The sequence below is a fragment of the Podarcis vaucheri genome, assembly GCF_965113315.1.
Source record: "Podarcis vaucheri genome assembly, chromosome: 14".
Lineage (NCBI taxonomy): Eukaryota > Metazoa > Chordata > Lepidosauria > Squamata > Lacertidae > Podarcis > Podarcis vaucheri.
This window is the reverse complement of record NC_138752.1, coordinates 3,013,627-3,034,503: the sequence shown is the minus strand read 5'-3', so window position 1 is coordinate 3,034,503 and position 20,877 is coordinate 3,013,627. Positions and strand designations below refer to the sequence as shown.

Here is a 20,877-nt window from a genome sequence, read left to right as displayed (position 1 = left end):
ACTATTACTATGCTATATAGCCACTCCAACAGAGGTGCTTTGTGGATGCAGATCTTCTCTTCCACAAAGTTATCAGAATGTTTTGTTCGTAATATTCATCATGTGCTTCTACATTTCTGAAGTTCCTCTGCTATATTTTTAAAAGCTGATGCCACCAGCTCTGAGACTACAGACACACTTCCCCATCCCATAAACATTGTTAAGAGGGAGGAAATGGGCCAGCTGCAAGAGGACTGCACACTGCCTCCTCCAACTCTTGAACTTCTTTTGGGCCAATCATGACCCCTTTAAGTTCACACCAACATTAGCCACAGTCAATGGCAAACAGGGTTTCCTCAAACCTGTATTTGAAACTGGATGCAAAAACCAAGCTTAGGAGCAAATTGTGTTTGACAGTCACACCCATGCAGGCAATGGCAAACCATGGTGAAGTGAAGCAGGGAGAGGGATCGTGGATGCACAGAGAAGAGGGACAGGAAAAAGGTCACAATCTTGCCATACATTTAAATCACATTTGTACCACTTTATTTCAGTCATGCTCTCCCCCAAAGAATCTTGGGAACTGTAGTTTACCCACCAGACAGCTAAAATTTGTTGGGAATCTGTGTACGTGCAGCTACTCACACAGAGTCAATTAAGGTTTGGCAGACAGCCAGAAGGCAATCTGAAGGAGTAAGTCTGCCTGGTGATAATAGAGGCATGGAGACAGCTCCCTGATTGGTCAAGCTCTCTCAAGGGAGTGATAATTAACAGCCTACTAACTGGAATGTGTTAGTTCAGGAGTTCAGTGTAGGATGAGAGTCGTGTATGAGAGAGCAAGCTAAAGATCCGTGTTCTGTTCCTGTAAATAGTCCACTGAATATAATAAACACCTAACTACAAGTTCCTGGTTCCTGCTTCATCTATCCTGTCTGCAGCCAAGTTGCCAATTGCTTCCATGGATTCTGCGTTTACTCTGCTAGGTCTGGCTAAGGTCCTGCAACTAGTCAGAAAGTTGCGAAACACCAAATAGGTTTTACCAATAAAATTCCCAACACCGTTAAGCTACAACTCACTGGATTCTTTGTGGGAAGTCATAGGATTTAAATTGTGAGTATGTGAGTAAATTGTGAGTGTGTGAGTATGATCTCATTGAAGGAAATACGATCCTCGAGTCAAGCCTATTCCTTCAACAATGGTTAAGGAGAGGAAGAATTAATTTTACAGCAACACTTACAGGAACAGAGGATAAGACGATAAGCAGGAATAAACCACCCCCATACAGCTCCACTCCCCAAAATTAACTTACTGTAGTAGTCCTTCTGCTGGGCCTCCTTTGAGCACATCGGATATAACGATAGATGTTTCTCCACTCTGGAAGTGAGGATTATCTCTTCCACCAGATATTGCAATACCAAACCCAAATCCAGGAGCCTATGGCAGACCAGAAAGAAGCTTGGATTACAGGTATCAACAAGTTCATGTAACAGATAATGTTTATACCATCTACAGTGGTACCTCGGGTTAAGTACTTAATTCGTTCTGGAGGTCCGTTCTTAACCTGAAACTGTTCTTAACCTGAAGCACCACTTTAGCTAATGGGGCCTCCCGCTGCTGCAGCGCCACCAAAGCATGATTTCTGTTCTCATCCCGAAGCAAAGTTCTTAACCCGAGGTACTATTTCTGGGTTAGCAGAGTCTGTAACCTGAAGCATCTGTAACCCGAGGTACCACTGTATTTCAAAATGCAGGTATCAGGATTTTGAACAAAGCAACAACTTTATACCAAGCAAAACATCTTGAGGCTCTCAATTTTTTCAGTTCACAACCTGTTGCTCTCAGCCTTTCATTCTCTTCCTTCCTCTCAGAGACAGAAACCAGCCTATAATACATTCAATGTCACAGCATCCCCAAGACATGGATGCAAGACAGTGATAATCACAAATGGTCCAGTTCAGTTTGCAGAGGCTGTATTGTTTCTCTCTTTGACCTACCAGTTTCCTTTTACAATAAAGAGTCTCAAATCAACTTGGCAAGAGTGAAGTATGGCACATAAAAACAGTTTGAAATCAGAATAGAATGAAAACACTTAACAGCACATAATGAATAACATGATCATCCAGTGATGTACTAATAAGGATCAAGTCTTACCCACCCCACTAAAAAGATGACCACCACCATAGGAAGTTACATTGGTAAACAGAAAGGTCTGGCACCTAAACACTGTACAGCCCTGTTTAGGGAAGCTTTTAATGTTTAACAGACTATTGTATTTTAATATTTTGTTGGAAGCTGCCCAGAGTGGCTGGGGAAACCCAGCCAGATGGGCGGGGTATAAATAATATATTATTATTATTATTATTATTATTATTATTATTATTATTATTATTATTATTATTTACCAAGTGAGTGAGTCTCCATGAGGAGGGCATTCCCCAGATGGGTGGGGTGGCACTACTGACAAGGCCCAGTTTCATGAAGTCCCTTCCACAAGTCCCTTGGGTGAGGCACACAGAGAAGACAGAACATTTAACTTGAAAACTAAGTGTATTTGATCTGGAGTTGTCAAAGCAAAAGGTGTGGATGCTACTTTTTTCTATCAAAGAGAAGACCATTTGAAGGTCATAATACAGGGGTCTACTCTAATTCTCCCTGATCTTAAAAGCTTTAGTACTTCCCCTTGAATTCCAATTAATTAGATCTGACTACAGACCTGTTGCACACATGGTTTGGATCAAACAGGCAACAGGAATCTTCTGTAGGGAAGGTGTGGCCAATGAGGCTCCCTCCTTATGTTGTGTACTACAACTCCCATAATCTCTGGCCACTGGCTATGGTGAAGAGGCTGACTGGAGTTGGAGCCAGCAATATCATGCCCAAAACGACAGGAGTTGCCATTTTAAACAAAGGGGCATACAGGAAGAAGGTGCTCAACCCTCGCTTGTTTTCAAGTTGGATGTGGAAACACTTGATCTCATCCACCAGTATATGAAGGAGAGGCAGTTTAGAGCATCTTGGTGTAATAGCTAGAAGCAATCCTTCCCAACACTTCTGAACTAAGCCAATGTTTGCTATGATCCATGCATGCATAATCTAAAATGGATGGAAATGTGGGCCTTGGTTCTAAACTATTATTTACATCCACATGTAATTGATGGATTAGCTGAAATGCAATAGTTTCTTTTATAAGGTATCTTTAATTGGACATGCAACTCTTTAATTCTAACATGGTATACAAATATTAAGAATTGGTTTTAGTCCAAATGACTGTCCCAATTTAAAAATTAATCGCTCCCTGTGATGAGACCATCATCAGAACAGAAGCAGCTTCTCCAGGTGTTCCTTCCCTGAAAGCTTTTACAAGGCCAACTCATGTGCTTTATATTCCACCATAATTTAGAATGAACTCTAAACCCAGAGGAGCATGAAGACACAGCATTCCATCTTGCATGAATGCCTCTCTGTATGTTGCATAGTACTTCCTTTTCATGTTTCACAAGTGTAAGCTGCACTCTAGGAAAACAATACCAGGAATGAAAACGAAGGTTGTCATCTGGTGGTTTTGCTAGGGGATGTCATAGAGCAAGCTTAACAATGACTTTAGTATTAGGATCCCAGAGGTTTAAAAAAATAAACCCCAAAAACCTCACAGAGGGAAACCTTTTTTTTTTAAAAAAATGAGCATTTAGTCCACAATCCTAAGAATGCTGGAAGGGTTGTTCCAATAGACTAAAGAATACATATGGGATCCCCCTCTCAGATATCATGGAAGTCTCCGACCCCATCAAATGGAGGAAGCTTGGGGGGCTGCAGAGGAGGATGGGAAATGGCTCAGATCAAAGCCATCTCAGCTGCCTGACACATTCCCAAACTAGGCAGAGATTTACTCCAGATCAGTCAGTGGAGTAAAACTCTCCTCCTGATTTCTCACCCAGTATTCCCCAATTTTTCCAACCATTTTTTCTCTTTGTAGAAAGGGGAGCTACAAAACAACCACCACCACCACCACCAGAGAACCTCATTTTCTCTGTCCTCACTTCTGCCCTGACAGCAAGAGCCCAACAAGAGCTTAGGAGATAGCGATTGAACCACCTTTAATGGAAATATTGTTTATACACACATAATCATTAAAGGTAATGCAAAGCATTCTTTAACCACACAACAAAAGGCAAGAATCTTTCATGCAAGATTCTCAGTGAAATATTTGGTTTTAATTTACTGGTGTCCTATATTAAGACTATAACCTCAGTGTTCACATCAGACACAATATAGCTCTGAACACGAGGGACTGAGGATTGAGCTGAGTGGGTGGTCCTGGGGGGTATAACTGGAGGACTGCTTTCAGGGCCTGCTTGCCAGCCTTTTTGAAACATCTGGCTAGCAAACAGAAAACTAGACTCAATGAGCTCTATGGCATCATACCCAAGGGGCCTTCTTATGTTCCATATGTGACACAGTGTGCCTTTTCTCCAAGTATTATAGTTTCCTCCAAATTTTCAAAGGAATATTTGATCAGGACTTGCCACAATTTCAGTCCAACTCACAGCCGGGCAAAAATCTCCACCAGCCAAGAAATATTACTCCTCCCATTCCTGGTAAAAATCTTAAAAATGATGTCTGTTGCAACTTCTCCTGGGGTTTTGCTAATCCAATTAGCAAAACAGATGCTTTTTCACACAAAACAAAATCCAGCCTTTAAGAAGTCCAGCCAACTTGAGACAAGGAGGAGTTGAAGGAATACCTCTTATTATTCCAATTTCTGTTGGTGAAAGAAGGCTAACTTTCAAACGCTGGAAAGCTCTCTTTCAGAGCATATGGTGCAGTCTAGCTCTCTGTGTGACTTTGGAAGGCCTCTCATTTAAAGCTTTATTCCCTAGACTGCAGTATACGTCTCACTGCACCAGCGCACTGGGGCAACAAATCAACCTGAGATTCATACTGTGGTGACTGAATGAAGAAGTCATGAGAACATAAAGAGTCAGTCCTCTTCTCACAGTGGCCGACCAGATCCCTGTGGGAAACCTACAAGTGGGATTCAAGTGCAAGAGCCCCTCCTGCAGTTTCCAGCAACTGGGATTTAGAAGCATCCCTGCAACCATCCAGGTCAGTGGCCAGCCCTGCCTCCTGTGGAAGTGAGGTCAATAGTTTAAGTATGCACTGTGTGAAGGAGTCCTTTCTTTTATCTGTCCTAGATAAGGTAAGCTGAATACCTTCATCTGCTCCAGCTGCAATAAAACACACGTCTCCCATTTTGGTCTCTACAGCCACAGCAGACACTGCTAACTCTCCGACGGTAGTATTCAATGGTCTCTCGAGACAGATGGATGCCAACACAAACACAGTTTCTTTTTGTGTGTTCAATGACGGGGACACACAAAATTGGCTTGAATTGTTTTATCTAATCCTATTATATTTCAATCCACAATCTAGGGAAGTCAATGATTGTCAAGATAGGACCATGCATTTTTAATGCACAGCAAGACAGGAAGCTGTTGGAGCACTCAGTAATCAAGGATAGGATAAGGCAGTGTTTCCCAACCGGTGTTCCGCGGCACACTAGTGTGCCGTGAGACACCGGCTGGTGTGCCGTGGGAGGGAGGCGGGCGAGTCGGGCGGCGAGAGGCGGCGGCGGTGAGGATCCGCGTCGAGCCGGGGGCGGCTCCGCGGTGGTGGTGCCGAGCGGCGGGGCAGCGCGTGCAAAAGGGAGGAGCGCGAGACAGCGGAGGAGGAGGAGGCCGGCATGTCCGGGCAGCAGCAGCAACAGCAGCAGCAGCAACTCCCGGCGACGGCTCCTCCTCCGCCCGCTATCGCCGCCACCACCACAACAGCCGCCGCCGCCTCAGCTGCCGCCGCCCCTCAGTCCCTCAGTCCCTCGCTCTGCTGCCTCCTCCCACCCCGGAAAGGGGAAGGGAAAAAACGTTCACTTTTGTGCGTCCCTCCCGGCGTGACGCTGCGCGCTGATGTCACGGGGCGGGGCTTTAATGGTGGTGTGCCGCGAGATTTTTTTCCGGTAAACAGGTGTGCCGTTGCCCAAAAACGTTTGGGAAACACTGGGATAAGGAATGCTGAGACCTGTATCATAACTGAGTCAATATACTAGAATTTCCAGTGTTATGACAGCATTAAACTGTGGTTTGTGGTGCCATGATGTAATGCAACTGGACTGGTGTTTAAACTGCTCTTAAATATATGTTGTGTGTCATACATTTTGAAAGTGGCCAATCGTGCACCAACTTGTGCAGCTACAATTCATCTCTGAACAACATACACATAACTAGTCCACGGATACCGCCCCCCCCCCAAATAACACACACACTCCTTCTTCTCTTTAGTGGGAAATTTAAAAAGAAGCATAATAAAGCTTCAAGAGGAATGTGGCTTTTCCATATTCTCCAAGAGATTCCAAACTGAAAAGAGTCCACAGCAGCTTATCTAATTTTACATTCCTGGGCCAGAACTGGAGGGTGCTTAACTTAAAGGGACTTTTTTTGTCCTGTTGATCCTATGCTACAGGCTTTACCCCTCCTGCAACCTGGGAAAAGCAGGGGGGGGGGGCTACTTTGGAGGGATGTATTTTCTTATATGTTGTCAGGAACAGCCAAGGTGGAAAAATATGTGGCACATGTGGATGAGGTGGGAGAGAAGGGGGCTGGGAAGGCTGCTCTTTTCTAGCTGCTGAATTCCTTGAAACCCGTTTCTTGTTCACGGAACTTCCTGTTTTTAGACCTGTGCACACAATGTAGCTATAGCAGCATCTTTTGCTATCCTTTGCCAAACCAAATAATTTTGAGACACAATTGCATTCTTCAATCTGCATAAAATTAGGCAAGTGTGCATGAGCTGTTTTTATATTCTGTCAGTCATGAAGAGATTCAGCAGAGAGGAATGTTCTTCCAACCTCAGCCACCCTTTGGACTTGCGTCAGGCACTGACCATGCACAAGTCCACACCCTCCCATTAGAAACGCAACTGCCCCCCTCATTACCAGCCTTTCACCACCTGGCAAGGCTATTTCATTCCGTCAGGCATTTGAGGAGGAGTGAGCCGAGAATTATTTTTGTGAGTCATGATTTTGAATTGTAAGATATATTAGTTTTATGGTCTTTTTTAATTTATATCCTGCGCTATTGCATTTATTTCTTGCTAATCACCACCCTTGGGATGGAGAGTGGTTTCTTTTCGATCCTAGGGACTAGAAACTTATTTTGTCTCGTCAGCCATACGGAAAAGCTGGGGCATAAATTTATTCCTATACACCTAAAAATCTAAGGCTCTAGTCACACGCTGCTTTAGATAGTCCTATCCGTAGCAACACCAACTGCAGAGTGAGGAAGCAGCCCTGGTAGCACGGTCCCCGGGGGGAGCTCTGTAATTGGGGGGGGGGAGAGATGCTTCACTTTGTGAAATGCCTCCTCCCAGTTAAACACAGTTGCAGGAAGGTTTAACGGAGGCGGGCGGATTGGGGGGGTGGAGCAGTTTAGCAAGCAGCTCTGTGAAGCGCTTCCTGACCTCCTTTCCAAGGGGGTGGGCTTGGAGTGCTGTGAAGGGATGGGCGAGGTGGTGGGTTAGAGCACTTGGCCAAGGGGCTACTGGACAGGGAGGGTTGGCAAGCAGGGCGAGCAGACCCCAGTTATTAAATAAAATGCTACAATGCTATTGTCCTTCCTGGGATCCCAAGCCGCAAAACTGGCTGCAGGAAAAGGGCCTACAACAGGGATGCATACATCTACACTCCCTTGTGATTTGTGTCCCTTTACCAGCACTGCTTGGTCCAGCAGTTTAAGCAAAGTTGGCTGGCTGTTTACACCTCCTATTGCCTTCTCATTCTATGAGGAAAGCAGGGAGCTTTGTTCTGTCCTACTACTTAACTGTCTTCCCCCAGTCATCTAGACTTTTTGGCCACTTGTGACTTCCTCAGGAAGCTAATACCATTTCTATTTAAATATTTGGCCCCCTGCCCCCTTTATCTGTGCTCAGAACCTCTGTAACTAGATCCAGCTTCCTCCCAGGAAAACCTCAGTCTTGCTCTCTTTCTGTACAATGTTGGGGGTTTGTATTGGGTCCCGAGCCATCAAATTCTACTTAGCACTGAGAACAACAGTAAATAAATTAAAAAGTTCAATAAGAACTGAAGCCTTTAAGAAGTCCCGTGTTCTTTATGAAGCTCAATATTATGTCCAATGATGCTTTCTGGGCATTTCTGCAGAACCTGGACATGAGAAAGCCTTTTACTGGGGCAGATGACTGGTCCACCTAGGTCAGATTCGCTTACACTGACTGAGAAAAACTGGTGTTTTAGGCAGGGCCTTTCTCAGCTCCCCTGGAGATGCTGGACCTTCTGCTTTCAAAGGATATGCTCTACTTCTGGAAATGCAAAGGACCTGCTCACTGTTGGACAGCTGAAGTTAGAGTAGGGAAGGGGATCCAGCTCCCTCTTGTCCAACCAAGAGGCAAGCTAGCAGCCCCCAACCCTACAGAAAGGTGGTCAAGAGACTATAAATAAACTATTATAAGCAGTTGACAATCACACTAATTTCAAACAACGGAATATGACACAACTAGTTTCCTTTCTTCTTCCTTCCGGACATCTGGATTTTTGCTATTGTTTTCAAGAGCTGACAGTATCCTGAGTTATGAACACAGATCTATAATTGCAGAAACTTACCCTGTGAAGCGTCACTGTGTGTTGTTCCCATATAGCTGTTTCTTCCATTGTTGTGCTCTGATTAAAAGGGAAGGAAAAAGTAATCAAGATTACTTTCTGCCGTTGCTAACAATCCAAGTACAAGTGTAGTCTTACAAGATGCAGACAGAGATGACTTTACAGCCAGCCAAATATTTCCTCTCTCCTTTCTTGCTTTCTTTACTAACTAACCTGAGGAAGATTTCTGGAGAACTTGAAAGTTTGCACACTATTTTGTGATATCTTGGTTGCACTAATAAAGACAGTGTACTAATAAGGAATTTAAAATGTACATGTGTTTTCAAAATGGCTTTGGGTCTTTGTAACAGTGAATAAAATGAAGGCAGACAGATAACATTTTTGTTTTGTTTTTGAATTAAATTCACATAGTTGATCAGTGGAACATCCTGTGTTTAACTGGAATACACGGACAGTTGTCAACTCTTCCTATCAAACTCTTCCTATCAATTCCTCTATTTTCAGCATGAATAACTACAAAATTAACATGTCATGCTTTGTCTAGCTCAGCCACTCTTAATTTTTAATGTTTTACAAAGAAGTATTACAATACAGAAAACCCAGATAGTCAATCCTCTTTTAAAAAAATACTTATTGATATAGTTGACAACCCATATTCAGGGAACACAAAGTGATAAATTTCTTCTAGTCCCCATTATCACATGCCTTCAGTTTTTCTTTAACACTATTTCCTTATGTACTGATATAATGCATCCCCTACAGTGGCAAATACTAGTGGGTTGCATTTCTTTGCCCACCATTTAACTGTGCTTAAAACACACTTTCAAAACACTTCACAGAAATATGGCTATCACAAGCCACATAAATGAAAATTGCGTCAAGCAAGTGCTTCTAATGAAATCTCTGGCATCTTACACTAACCATCCAGAGAGATAAACATGCAACACCCACATTCTCCCGGATTATTTCAGTAAGAATTTAAGACTGATGGTATTAGGGCTCCTGTTTTAAGAAAGCCCCTTGAGCTCTTCTCCCACCCTACCCACCAGAGCAGCAGAAAAAAGAATGAAGAGATAAATAATTTGCAGTCAAATAAACAAGCTGAACCAATCTAGCTTCCCCTCCTCCGTAAACCATAATTAAAATTCTGAAATGGGTGAAAATGTACAAATTATCAGAGAACAGCTCAAACTACTTTCAACACAATATGCAGAATGCACGAGACTTTTAAGAGTCAATAAACATATGAAATGTTTGTTATAGTATCAGCACTCTCTCCATTTCACTGAACACTGCAAATGAATAAAACTGGTTTGTGCCCGACACCTATCATTTAAGAATCTCCCCGCTTCCCGGCTACAAAAATACTGTGGTGCTTTGTTGAGTGAAGTATTATTTGGCACACATTTTACACTAGGCACGGATTATGACATGCTGAGCTACTGTACTATATAGGAAGGTCACGTTTAACTGACTCTGCAGTTCTGTGTACGCTAAGCTTCTCTCACGTGAATTCCAGGATAGCGGAACAAAATAGGTTTCTATGTCAGACAGCCAGATTAAAGAGTATAAATAGGAGCAAATTTTAAAAACCGGATTACCAAAAAAGAAAGAGCACAGCTTTTGGTTTTGCTTTAAATGTACGTGGTGTTGTCTTTAGAAAGCACAGCCTTCAAGATGAAACATTAATGGTCATAATGGGCCAAAAAAGAGAGACAGACAGAACTCACACCAAGCTGTGTTGCTGCAAGACCTATCATTCATGAGAAGTGGCCTGGGCTTTCAGTCTAGACCTTTTACAAGGAAACCCCCCAAACAGGACACTTTGTGACATGAAGAGTCCAGCGGCCATTGACAGGTCAGCCACAAAGCCTTTGTTAAACCCAAAGTAAAATCTTAGATGGAATGATGATGATAATAATAATAATAATAATAATAATAATAATAATAATAATATATTATTTATACCCCGCCCATCTGGCTGGGCCTCCCCAGCCACTCTGGGCGGCTTCCATAAAAACCAAAAATACAATAAAATATCACACGTTAAAAACTTCCCTGAACAGGGCTGCCTTAAGATGTCTCCTGAATGTCAGGTAGTTGTTTATCGCCTTGACATCTGCTGGAAGGGCGTTCCACAGGGCGGGCGCCACTACCGAGAAGGCCCTCTGCCTGGTTCCCTGTAGCTTTGCTTCTCGCAATGAGGGAACTGCCAGAAGGCCCTCGGCGCTGGACCTCAGCGTCCGGGCAGAATGATGGGGGTGGGGACGCTCCTTCAGGTATACTGGACCGAGGCCGTTTAGGGCTTTAAAGGTCAGCACCAACACTTTGAATTGTGCTCGGAAACGTACTGGGAGCCAATGCAGGTCTTTCAAGACCGGTGTTATATGGTCTCGGCGGCCGCTCCGAGTCACCAGTCTAGCTGCTGCATTCTGGATTAGTTGTAGTTTCCGAGTCACCTTCAAAGGTAGCCCCACGTAGAGTGCATTGCAGTAGTCCAAGCGGGAGATAACCAGAGCATGCACCACTCTGGCGAGACAGTCCGCAGGCAGATAGGGTCTCAGCCTACGTACCAGATGGAGCTGGTAAACAGCTGCCCTGGACACAGATTTGACCTGTGCCTCTATGGACAGCTGTGAGTCCAAAATGACTCCCAGGCTGCGCACCTGGTCCTTCAGGGGCACAGTTACCCCATTCAGGACCAGGGAATCCTCCACACCTGCCCGCCTCCTGTCCCCCAAAAACAGTACTTCTGTTTTGTCAGGATTCAACCTCAATCTGTTAGCCGCCATCCATCTGAATGACTGAATTGAATGAAGACACATTTATTATTTTTATACTAATGCTGCAGTTCTTTTCTACATACAACCTGCAGTAAGACAGGTTTCATATAAAGATCAAATTCTGTTCAAAAATGCCCCTTCCCAAGGGCAGAGGTCTTTCCCAAGAGGAAAAAAGGAGCTGTTTTCACAGGGATGGCGGCAGGTTTGGCACAGCTCGGCACCTGCCAAGCACCACACTCTGGTGGAGCCCACTGCCACTCTCTGGAACTTGTCTCCTTCCTCCTCTGGGGTCTCCTGTCTGTTCACCTGCTCTCCCAACCCTAAAAACAACTGCAAGAGCGAGTACATGGAAAACCATCACCTGCCTGCCCTATGATTTCCCTCTGGCCACAGAAAGGGAGTGGGGCAGTAAGGCCTTGCCCAAGGGCCCTCCAAAAACTGAAGCCAGCGTTGTTATTTTGCTTAAATAGAAAGATTCAAACGCTTGCAGTTAAACAGATTTCCCTTGTAAGAGTATATAAATACTCAAAGGGGGTATCAGAATACTTCTTCTGATAATCAAATATTCTACCTGGTGTGAAACCAGTAGATTTCAGAATAATTTTTTATTTTTTATTCCTTGACCCACAACCAATGAAACTACTACCACCCACCCACACCCAAGTACACTTTAGCACATGCACAGGATAGAATCCTAAGCCTGTTCCCGGCCTTTCCACTAGAATTAGTTATTTGTTCCCTCTGCTTCTTTGGGTGTCCTCATTCTGCCAGTTTAAAAAGTTTAGCCCTGGCAAAAACAAGCCACAGACTAAATACTACCCCCTTCAACATTTGCCTTTTTAAAAAAGGAATTCAAGCTTGAGTTATCCCAAATCTGACCGGGCATAGTCACTAACTGATGCAGTTGTTTTGTTAAATAGATTTCTCCAATATTATCAGGTTAAAAGTGACTCCTGCCTGCAGAAACCATAATCTTGGAAGACATAAATCCATTGGAAAGTTAGTTGAAAACTTTGTAAACAAACCACATTCCATTCTTATCAGATTGTGGGAACATAGCCAAAGTTATATAATGATATTTAAGCAAAGTACTGCTTTTCTGGAACTCTGTTTAAATATTTACTGGAGGTGGGGGGCAAGCATCCAACTTTGCTCCAGTTTTTACACCTGATTTTTATTTGAATAGTGAAGAAGTGCCAATTCAATACTCTGTACAATTTTGCTTTGTTGCTACTACTGGCAACTACTGATAAAAAACCCCCTGTACATTTTGAGAACTGTTTAAGATATTGCCTGTTAACAGAGAGACAACAGCATCAAGAGAAGCGTTTCCTCCCAATCGTGTTTCTGTATCTGAGTTAGCAAAATGGTCCTTTCAGGGAACATGCGCAGCTGTGGACTCAGGAAAGTAATCCTGGAAATGATTGGCTGGTTTACGGGGCCCTTATTATGTTATGTGGGAGAAAAACAATTAATTTCTTTTTTCCTGTCCAGTATTATCTACTCCTGCCTCCAAACCAAAGGCAGGCTGGAATTTTAAATGCCTTGCTTCTTGTAAGTCATAACATATGTCAGACTCAAAAGAGCACATATTTAAAACAGAACAGAAAATGCAAGCCGGAACAGAGATTAGTGGCTAAACTGCTTTATTATTCACAAAGAAGTCCAGAACCCAATATCTGGCTGGTTATTACAAAATTGTAAAATCCAGCCTTCTTATCTGCACGTACCCATTCCCTTGGGCAAGATCTGTGCAAAGGAGTCAAAGGCGAGCAGAGACCCATCTGATGGCCCAAGCTCACTTCACAGGACAGGGAAGAAGCATGACCAACCCAGGACCACACCCAAGTCGCGGGACAAAGGCAGGGAAAGAGGTGAACATCAGCCCCTGATGATGCATCTTTTTCTTCAGCAACTCTTGAATATTTGAAAGCATCTAATATCCAATATACTGCATCTAAGCATCTAAGCATCTAATATACTGCACAAAGCATTCTAATCATTTCAACAAAGGAATTGATGGCAGGTCGTCAGGTGTATATTACGTGAATTTCATTTTGAATGACATAACATGCAAACTTAATTTATACAAGCTATGCAATGCCTAATCTGCATTCTCCTTAATATGCACATTACTCTGTCTTTGACTTTATTGAGTATATGTCAAGCTCAGAACAGCCCAGTGCTTAATAATTATCCTTAATAATCTCTAGCTATGATGAGTTAGGAAAAGTGGAAACGAGAGCCTGCCCCCTACAAGAGGCAATTTCTTCTCTGTTAGTCACTTAAGTTTTGGAACTTTTATATCACTAGGGAGGGGGGAAACATTCCCCTCATGCAACTGGTGATGAAGAGGAGAAAATCTGAACACAAAATAGATGCTCTCAAGAGTCCTATTGGGGTTTTTGATCTCACAACATGAGGAAGCAAATATTTCACATTTATACAACTTCACAATTTGTATCTAGGGTGTCTGAACATCAACAGAAATTTTGAAGACTGTGACATGTACTTTATTCAGGGCAACCTTTGAGAGTTCTTCGAAAGCTGGTTCAATATATGACTGCCACACATAGAACATGGGGTCCACAATAATGTAGCTTCATTGGTTCCCAGCTGGTTTTCTAATTTCCCAAGTCCCAGCTCCCAGTATGCATCTTTAAATCCTGGATTGTTTGGGTCCCAGAAGAGTATCTAAAAGGACTGAGCACACATATCCCGCCACTGCTTAGAAAATTTAACCAATTCAGCTTGCAAAGGGAAGCTACTTAAAAAAAGGCTACAGCAGCACCTACCACAACACAGATGCACATATCACAACACAGCTTAAAAAATGGGAAAAGGCCCAGGATAAGCATGAACAATGATATGCACAGAACACACTGCCGGACCACTTCAGTCTAATCTAGCAAAGCATTTAGGACTGGGTGTCCCAAAGAGAAGCCTCATGTATCGAGGCAATACACTTCTGAATACAGACACTTCAGAAGCATACCCTAAGGGAAATCCATACCCGTTGCCTTGAGGGACATCTTTGGGAGAAGAAAAGGCGAAGGAGTAAACAAATCTAAGATTGTTAGATGGAGTCTTGTACACTTCCTTCCAGTAATTCCTGCAGCTAAGCTGGTACCATATGTATTGCTCTGCTTTCCTTTGGACCACACCAGCAAGGCTGACAGAGGGGTCTTGTTGTCTGGGCAGCCCAGGACCTCCATAACAACTGCCCAGGCTTGCACTCTGGAGAGGTCTCTTCTGTGCTGCTAATGCAACAAAAATAATGCGGGAGGCAGCAGTTATGAGTTCCCAGTCTCTGCAGCCACAGCAGGTGCTGTGATTCTCCAGCAGTTTGACTTCACCTCTGGAGTTATACTCCATTGTCTCTCAGACAGATGGATGCCAACAACCAAGACACTGAAGTAGCATTTCAGCACCAGCCTAGGAGTCATGGGTGACAAGGCCACATGCAGGCAAGGGGGGAGGCTGCAGTGAGAAAGCGGAACACTCCCACCTACCGTTACTTCTGTGTCCAGCAGTGAAACCCGGTGGGCTGCCACAAGCCCATCCCTGCAACCAGCATGGAAGTGTGGCAGGCTTTTGCAACAGGGATGGAGCCCTCTTATCATTCCTCAGCCATTCCCTCAGCAGGCTAGTAAATTCTGTGGGCTTATTGACCCACCAAATTTCTCCACAGTGACTTGTTTTTAAATGTGATGTATAAAGAATACTTATCAAGATGATCCAGTAATCCCTTATTCCACAATAACAACTTCAAAGAGGAATGTTGCACCAGGTTCCCAGCCATGGCATAAGGTCAATCTAGGTGCATGTCGGAAGGCTGGCTATCACCTGGAGCCCCAGACGGTTCCTGATGTATTTCCTCCACTACCTCTGGGGCTTCGGTTGTTAGTCCGTTGACCCTGGTGTCATCACTTCTTGAACTTACAACTGTCATCTCCTTGATCGTACTCGAGTTAGCGATTTGATGGGTGAGTTCACTCAAACTTGGAATGATGTTAGAATTATAGGCCCCTGTAGTTTCTCCTAGAGACAGTGTTATCTGAATTGCTGAGATCATTTGGGGGGGGGGGCTTCGTCGAAGACAATTAGATCTATCTCTGACTTTCTGTGTGTCACGTTGCCCTTGGGAGGAGCGTCATTTGTCGTTGGCTGAACAGATTCCAGCCGGGGTAAAGAGTGGTGAAATTCAGGATCTGCCAGAGATCTAATGGAGTGTCCTATCTTTGACTTATCTAGATTGGGCTGGCTTTCTTTATGTGTTTGGCCTATTTGCTCTGAGGTTTTCCTCTCCAAGGGAGTATTACGGCTGGGTTCACCATGCGTATCCATCTTTGACAGCCCTTCCGAATGAAATGCGGCCCTATGAAAAAAGCCCTTCGGGAGAGAGCGTTGGTTTCTTGGGGTCAGTCTGGCTATGCGGCAAGTTTGGCAGTAGTTGTTTTCGTTCTGTGTCTTTAAAAACACACCTCAAATCACTATTATAGTCCTGTAAGAGGGCCCTATATTTCAGGAGCTTTTCAGGAGTAGCCGAGTCGGAAAATGTCAGCATGAGTCTAGTGTGCTGGGGGTCCGTTATTATGTTCTGATATGTAAAACCACAGAATTCAAAGAGTGCACTTTCTTTTCCCCATCACTGCATGTTGTCCTTTACTTTCACATGACTGTAAGGCAGCCACGTGGAATTGTTTCCAGCCTGAGGGCTGCACTCTCTTCTGGGCAGCCTTCCAGGGGTCACATGCCAGCAGTGGCCAAACAAGGGGAGAACGTAGGTGGAGCAAGGAAACACAAATTTTACCTTTTGCACAGTAGGCTGGTTAGCAGGCAGGCAAGCAGCACTATCACGAGTTCAAGGAATATTCCATCCAGGCAAAAGCACTCAAGGAGAGTTGGTGGGGCCTGGGGAAAGATCTGAGGAGAGCCAGATACAGATGTGTGGAGGGCCACATTTGGCCCACACACCCAAGGTTCCCACTGTTGCCTTTGGTGAATCCAGAAGCCGAAATGACTCGCAAGCAGATGCCCAGGGGCCCTTGCAACATATTGGCATCAAGCAATCAACAAGTTGTCTAGAAAACAGAACATCTGAATCCCAGCCAAGACTAGTGATGACATGCACAGACTCCCAACATGCTTACAGAGACTCCCCTGGCTTGCAAAGTGTCCCCTTCCTCATCTGAAATTAGGCTTGAAACAGCATTCAGTTGTAGCCACTATAATAGTTTGTAGCGTGTGCTTGGTTGTGGCTTGTGTGTGGTGCTCACAACTGTTTCTCTGGTTTGCAAATGTGCCCACAGACCAGAAAAGGTCCCTGCTGAAGCAGATAGTGCTGGGTGAGATGGACAAATAAGATGGTCTAAGGCAGCTTCCAAGATAAAAACCAACAGGGACCAGCAAACTGCATTTCATCACAATATTTCTACCATTGCTGTCTTCTTCCTTGGAACTGCTCTCAGGAAACTGAATTGTTCCAAGAAACACTATTCAAAAGGTATCACCACTCTCTAGTGTGAAACGTTTGAGATGCAACCCCAAGTTGCACACTGAATCCCACTGCTTAACAGTTGGTTTTGGACTCTCCCAATCATTTTCAAGATGTGCACATTTGAGAGGTATCCCAGGCACAATGTTTCTTCCCTGTCTTTGCTTACAGCCATTGATGTTTATGTTCTTTTTCTCATGATGATTTGTATTTATGTTACTTGATTGTCAATTCCACAGTCAAGTTATATATTTTTAGGGCAGCTGTGTATAAACTTCACAAGGATTTGTGGCTACAAATGACAGGGTTAGTAACTTTGCCTGTATAATTTTGGCCACACCATTCATTTTCTTATTTAAGTTCATAAAGTACAGACATTTCAGATTTCTAACCCTTAACCTGTAAGCCATGTCATACCCTCAATCTTCCTTTGTTCTGTATACTTCATACATTTTTAGATGTGACAAGCATTCCACAAAGGCTCCAGGATGTTTCCTGCATGATAAGCAGCCAAGTCTAAATCTCCCCCCCCCCTTTTTTTAAAAGATCAGAATGAGAGAGGGGGTTATCCTCTGGGATATTCTGAAGCAGTCATCCAAAAGGGGTACAACATTTGTTGCCAGATGACTTATGTAATTTGAGTATAAAGCAGAGCATTAAAGCAGCAAGCAATTTGTGTGACATCACACAAAATGAAAAAGCAAAATTTACCCAGCCAGTAATATATTTAACTTTCACCGCTACAAACATAATTCCTTTGACAAGAAAATGTACGTGGGCAATTGTCTGCTCCCTCTCCTTAAAAAAATAAAAGGAGAGAGAAACTAACATGAATAGCTATTTACAATATTTTTACCACAGGGGTTCCACATCTGAAAATTAAAAAAAACTGTCATGAGCATTACAAAATACCCTTTTCGTAAGAGATACTCAGAATCCCATTGCCAAAAAAGCAGACAAAATACCCACAACTTTCTTAAAACAAATAAAATACACCCCCCCAAAAAAAAACCCAGGAAGCCCATGCCAAAAAAAGGAATCCCACCCAAACAGATTAAAAAAACAACTGAGCGGGGAGTGGGCCTTGGCAGGAGGATGTCTGAGGCCACTGCAGTGCCCAAGGGTCCATGTGGGGAGCAGCAGGCTGCCATCTTAAACACATTTATTATGGAGCAAGCTCAGCAGAACACATGCTACTTCTGTCAAACTTGTATGGCACTGCACTGTGAAACACCCGATATAACTTAAAATAACAGCACCCACATAGAAGACTATTGTTCAGTAGTTGAGCACATATCTGGAAATGCCAGGGACTGAACCTGAGATGTCCTGCATCTATACGCTTCTGTCTGAGACCCTGGAGAGAAGGACTAGGGCACAGGACCAAACTAGGTGGACCAACAGTGTAACTCTGTAACTTTGTGCCAGTGTAATTTTGTATGTTAATATGTATAATAATAATGTTATAATGAAAGTTGCCAGTCTCCGAATCTCTGCGAATCCAACACCCTTATCACCAAACACCCTTATCACTTTTAGGAAGGATACTTGAGGGTTTGTGTTGAGATTGATTGGTGCAGATAAGGGTTTCTGTAGTTCTTCACCCCTCTTGTGTGCCTGACTGTCACACCTAGAGACAAACTGTTTTGACTGGGATGACCCAAGATAGAACTGTATTTTAATTCCAGAAAGAACCCCACTGCCCTGGAAACACAGGCAACTTACTCTAAACTGAGAAGCACCTGATTCTACTCCCTGTGGAGTATAAGGCACCTTAGCCTGTGAATACCAAGAGATCCACTTATTCAAGTTTTATCCTATGTCCCTAAGTTTTGCCTGGTGCCCCTTGCTCTCTCCTGCTAGCCCACTATGGCATGTTATCTAATCTGGATCAGATGGGCTATTCTAGCTTTCCCCAACCTGGAGCCTCCCAAATATAGCTGGACTACAATTCCTACCAGCCCCAGCTAGCATGGTTGGGGATGATAGCAGTTAAATTCCAAAACATTGGGGAACATCAGGCTGGGGAAGACTGAGCTAGTCTATGGGAAACTGTCCTTGTGGGATACCATCAGCAGGTTGGGACCACAAGACCTTCTGATGCCTCAAGATACACAATCTCAACTTCTGTAAGGTGCTCAGTTCCTTTAGCTGCTGCTACACCAAGGTGACGGGGGGGGGGAGCGCCTTGCAAAATTGTTCTTCACCTTTCCTCCACCTTAGCTGGCAACCAGTCAAAAAGCATTTCCAGAACTGGAAATGTGACTAAAACATGAGAGAAAGGACACCTTGCCTACGCAAGCTGCGTTCATATGAATCACAGAGGTTACTCCAATGAAGAAAGAGGTGGGGAACAGAGGAACCTTGGGGGGTCAGAGAGGGCCCCACCCAATAGGCTAACATTCCATTAACAGTTGAAAATTGGAATGGCAGGACTTCACTTAAAGAGGAATCGATACTGCTGTACTCTCACTTGACAACTTATTTCCCAAATCAGCAAGATCATGGGTAGGTAGACCTTAGGCTTGGAGGCAGAGGCAGATCCAAAATGATGGTTTATCTACTCCACTCCGTAAACCATATGACAGGATAACTAGCACATACAACCAAGTTATTGCATACCAGAAATGATCTCTCATTCCTTCCACAAAAATATCCTCCTAGTCGCTCACCCTGCAACCCCACTTCTTTCATTTTAGCAGTCTTATTTGGGAGGGGCTGCTATTGTTATACAGTGGTGCCTTGGTTCTCAAACTTAATCTGTTCTAGAAGTCCGTTCCAAAACCAAGACACGCTTTCCCATATAAAGTAATGCAAAATAGATTAATCTTTTCCAGACTTTAAAAACAACCCCTAAAACAGCAATTTAACATGAATCTTACTATCTAACGAGACCATTGATCCATAAAATGAAAGCAATAAACAATCTACTGCAGTCACAACCAATCAATCAGTAGCTGAACTGGGTTTCACACAGTCACACACAAAAAAGAGCCGCATAAACAAAAACTCAAAATAAATAGCAAAAACAGACAGACCTCTGCATAACACTCAAAACGGAAGTGTGACACTCAAATCGGAAGCATAACACTCAAAACAGAGCACGTTCGGCTTCTGAAAAAAAATCGCAAACCGGAATACTTACTTCCAGGTTTGCAGTGTTTGGGTTCCAAGTTGTTTGAGTACCAAGGCGTTTGAGAACCAAGGTACCACTGCAGTTAAAAACTGGGTGTCAAAAACGCCTTGCTTTTTTGCTAGCAGACTACTAGACCAGTTAAAATCAATTTGTAGAGAAGCTACAAACTGAGGGCATTTTTAAAAAACAATAAAAATAATAACATTTTGAAATGTTTTGAAAACTACTTCAAGGTTTTGATGCCCTACAAAACTGGAAGTGCCCCTATCCTCATGAAACCCACAAGCATTCCAAAACATTAACCCACCCCTGCTTGCAGCTGACAGAATTTTGCCACTATCAGAGGATCATAAAACCTAGCAAACAGAGCAGAAGTCATGAAAGTCTTGTAAGTTTCTTCAGCACTCTTGACATTTTAAATACCAGAAACAAGAGGCTTTAGAGCAGGTGGTTCTCTTTTCTTTTCTGGATGAAACTAACACATTTGTAATACCTTATTAATATTTTTAAAGTAACACCACCCCGGCATCAAGCTTAGTCACCTGGCAGCACCAGCCACAAGGTTCTGTACACATCCCGGGTGGAAAATAATTCATCACTTTAAGATGGGCAAATATTACCTTAGGCATCCAGGGGCACATTCTGGATTAAGATTTCAGCAAGTTGCTCATCACCCCTTTGGAATGCACATCCCACTAAGCTGGAAGGTTATCAGACCATAAATAATACAGGCTGCTATACTGCTCTTGACTGAAATGCATACGTTGCTTTTTGACAGTACACATTTTACGAAGTTAGGCAGTATGTTTTGAAATTCAGTT

The 20,877-nt window shown here is 43.5% G+C and overlaps 1 protein-coding gene across 11 annotated transcripts in view; it reads right to left on the bottom strand.

The window, feature by feature from the left end:
• The window catches only part of TJP1 (tight junction protein 1), a 354,744-nt gene that overhangs the window by 60,596 nt on the left and 273,271 nt on the right, over positions 1-20,877 (bottom strand). For 10 of the 11 annotated variants that reach the window (XM_082198001.1, XM_082198004.1, XM_082198005.1 and 7 more), the window contains 2 exons: positions 8,644-8,700; positions 1,289-1,413 (listed from right to left, as the gene is read on the bottom strand). In XM_082198001.1, the coding sequence (XP_082054127.1) occupies positions 1,289-1,413; positions 8,644-8,700 (182 nt within the window). Of the gene's footprint in view, positions 1-1,288; positions 1,414-8,643; positions 8,701-14,935; positions 15,062-20,877 lie in introns of those variants that run through there. The other variant, XM_082198009.1, reaches the window with a different exon arrangement.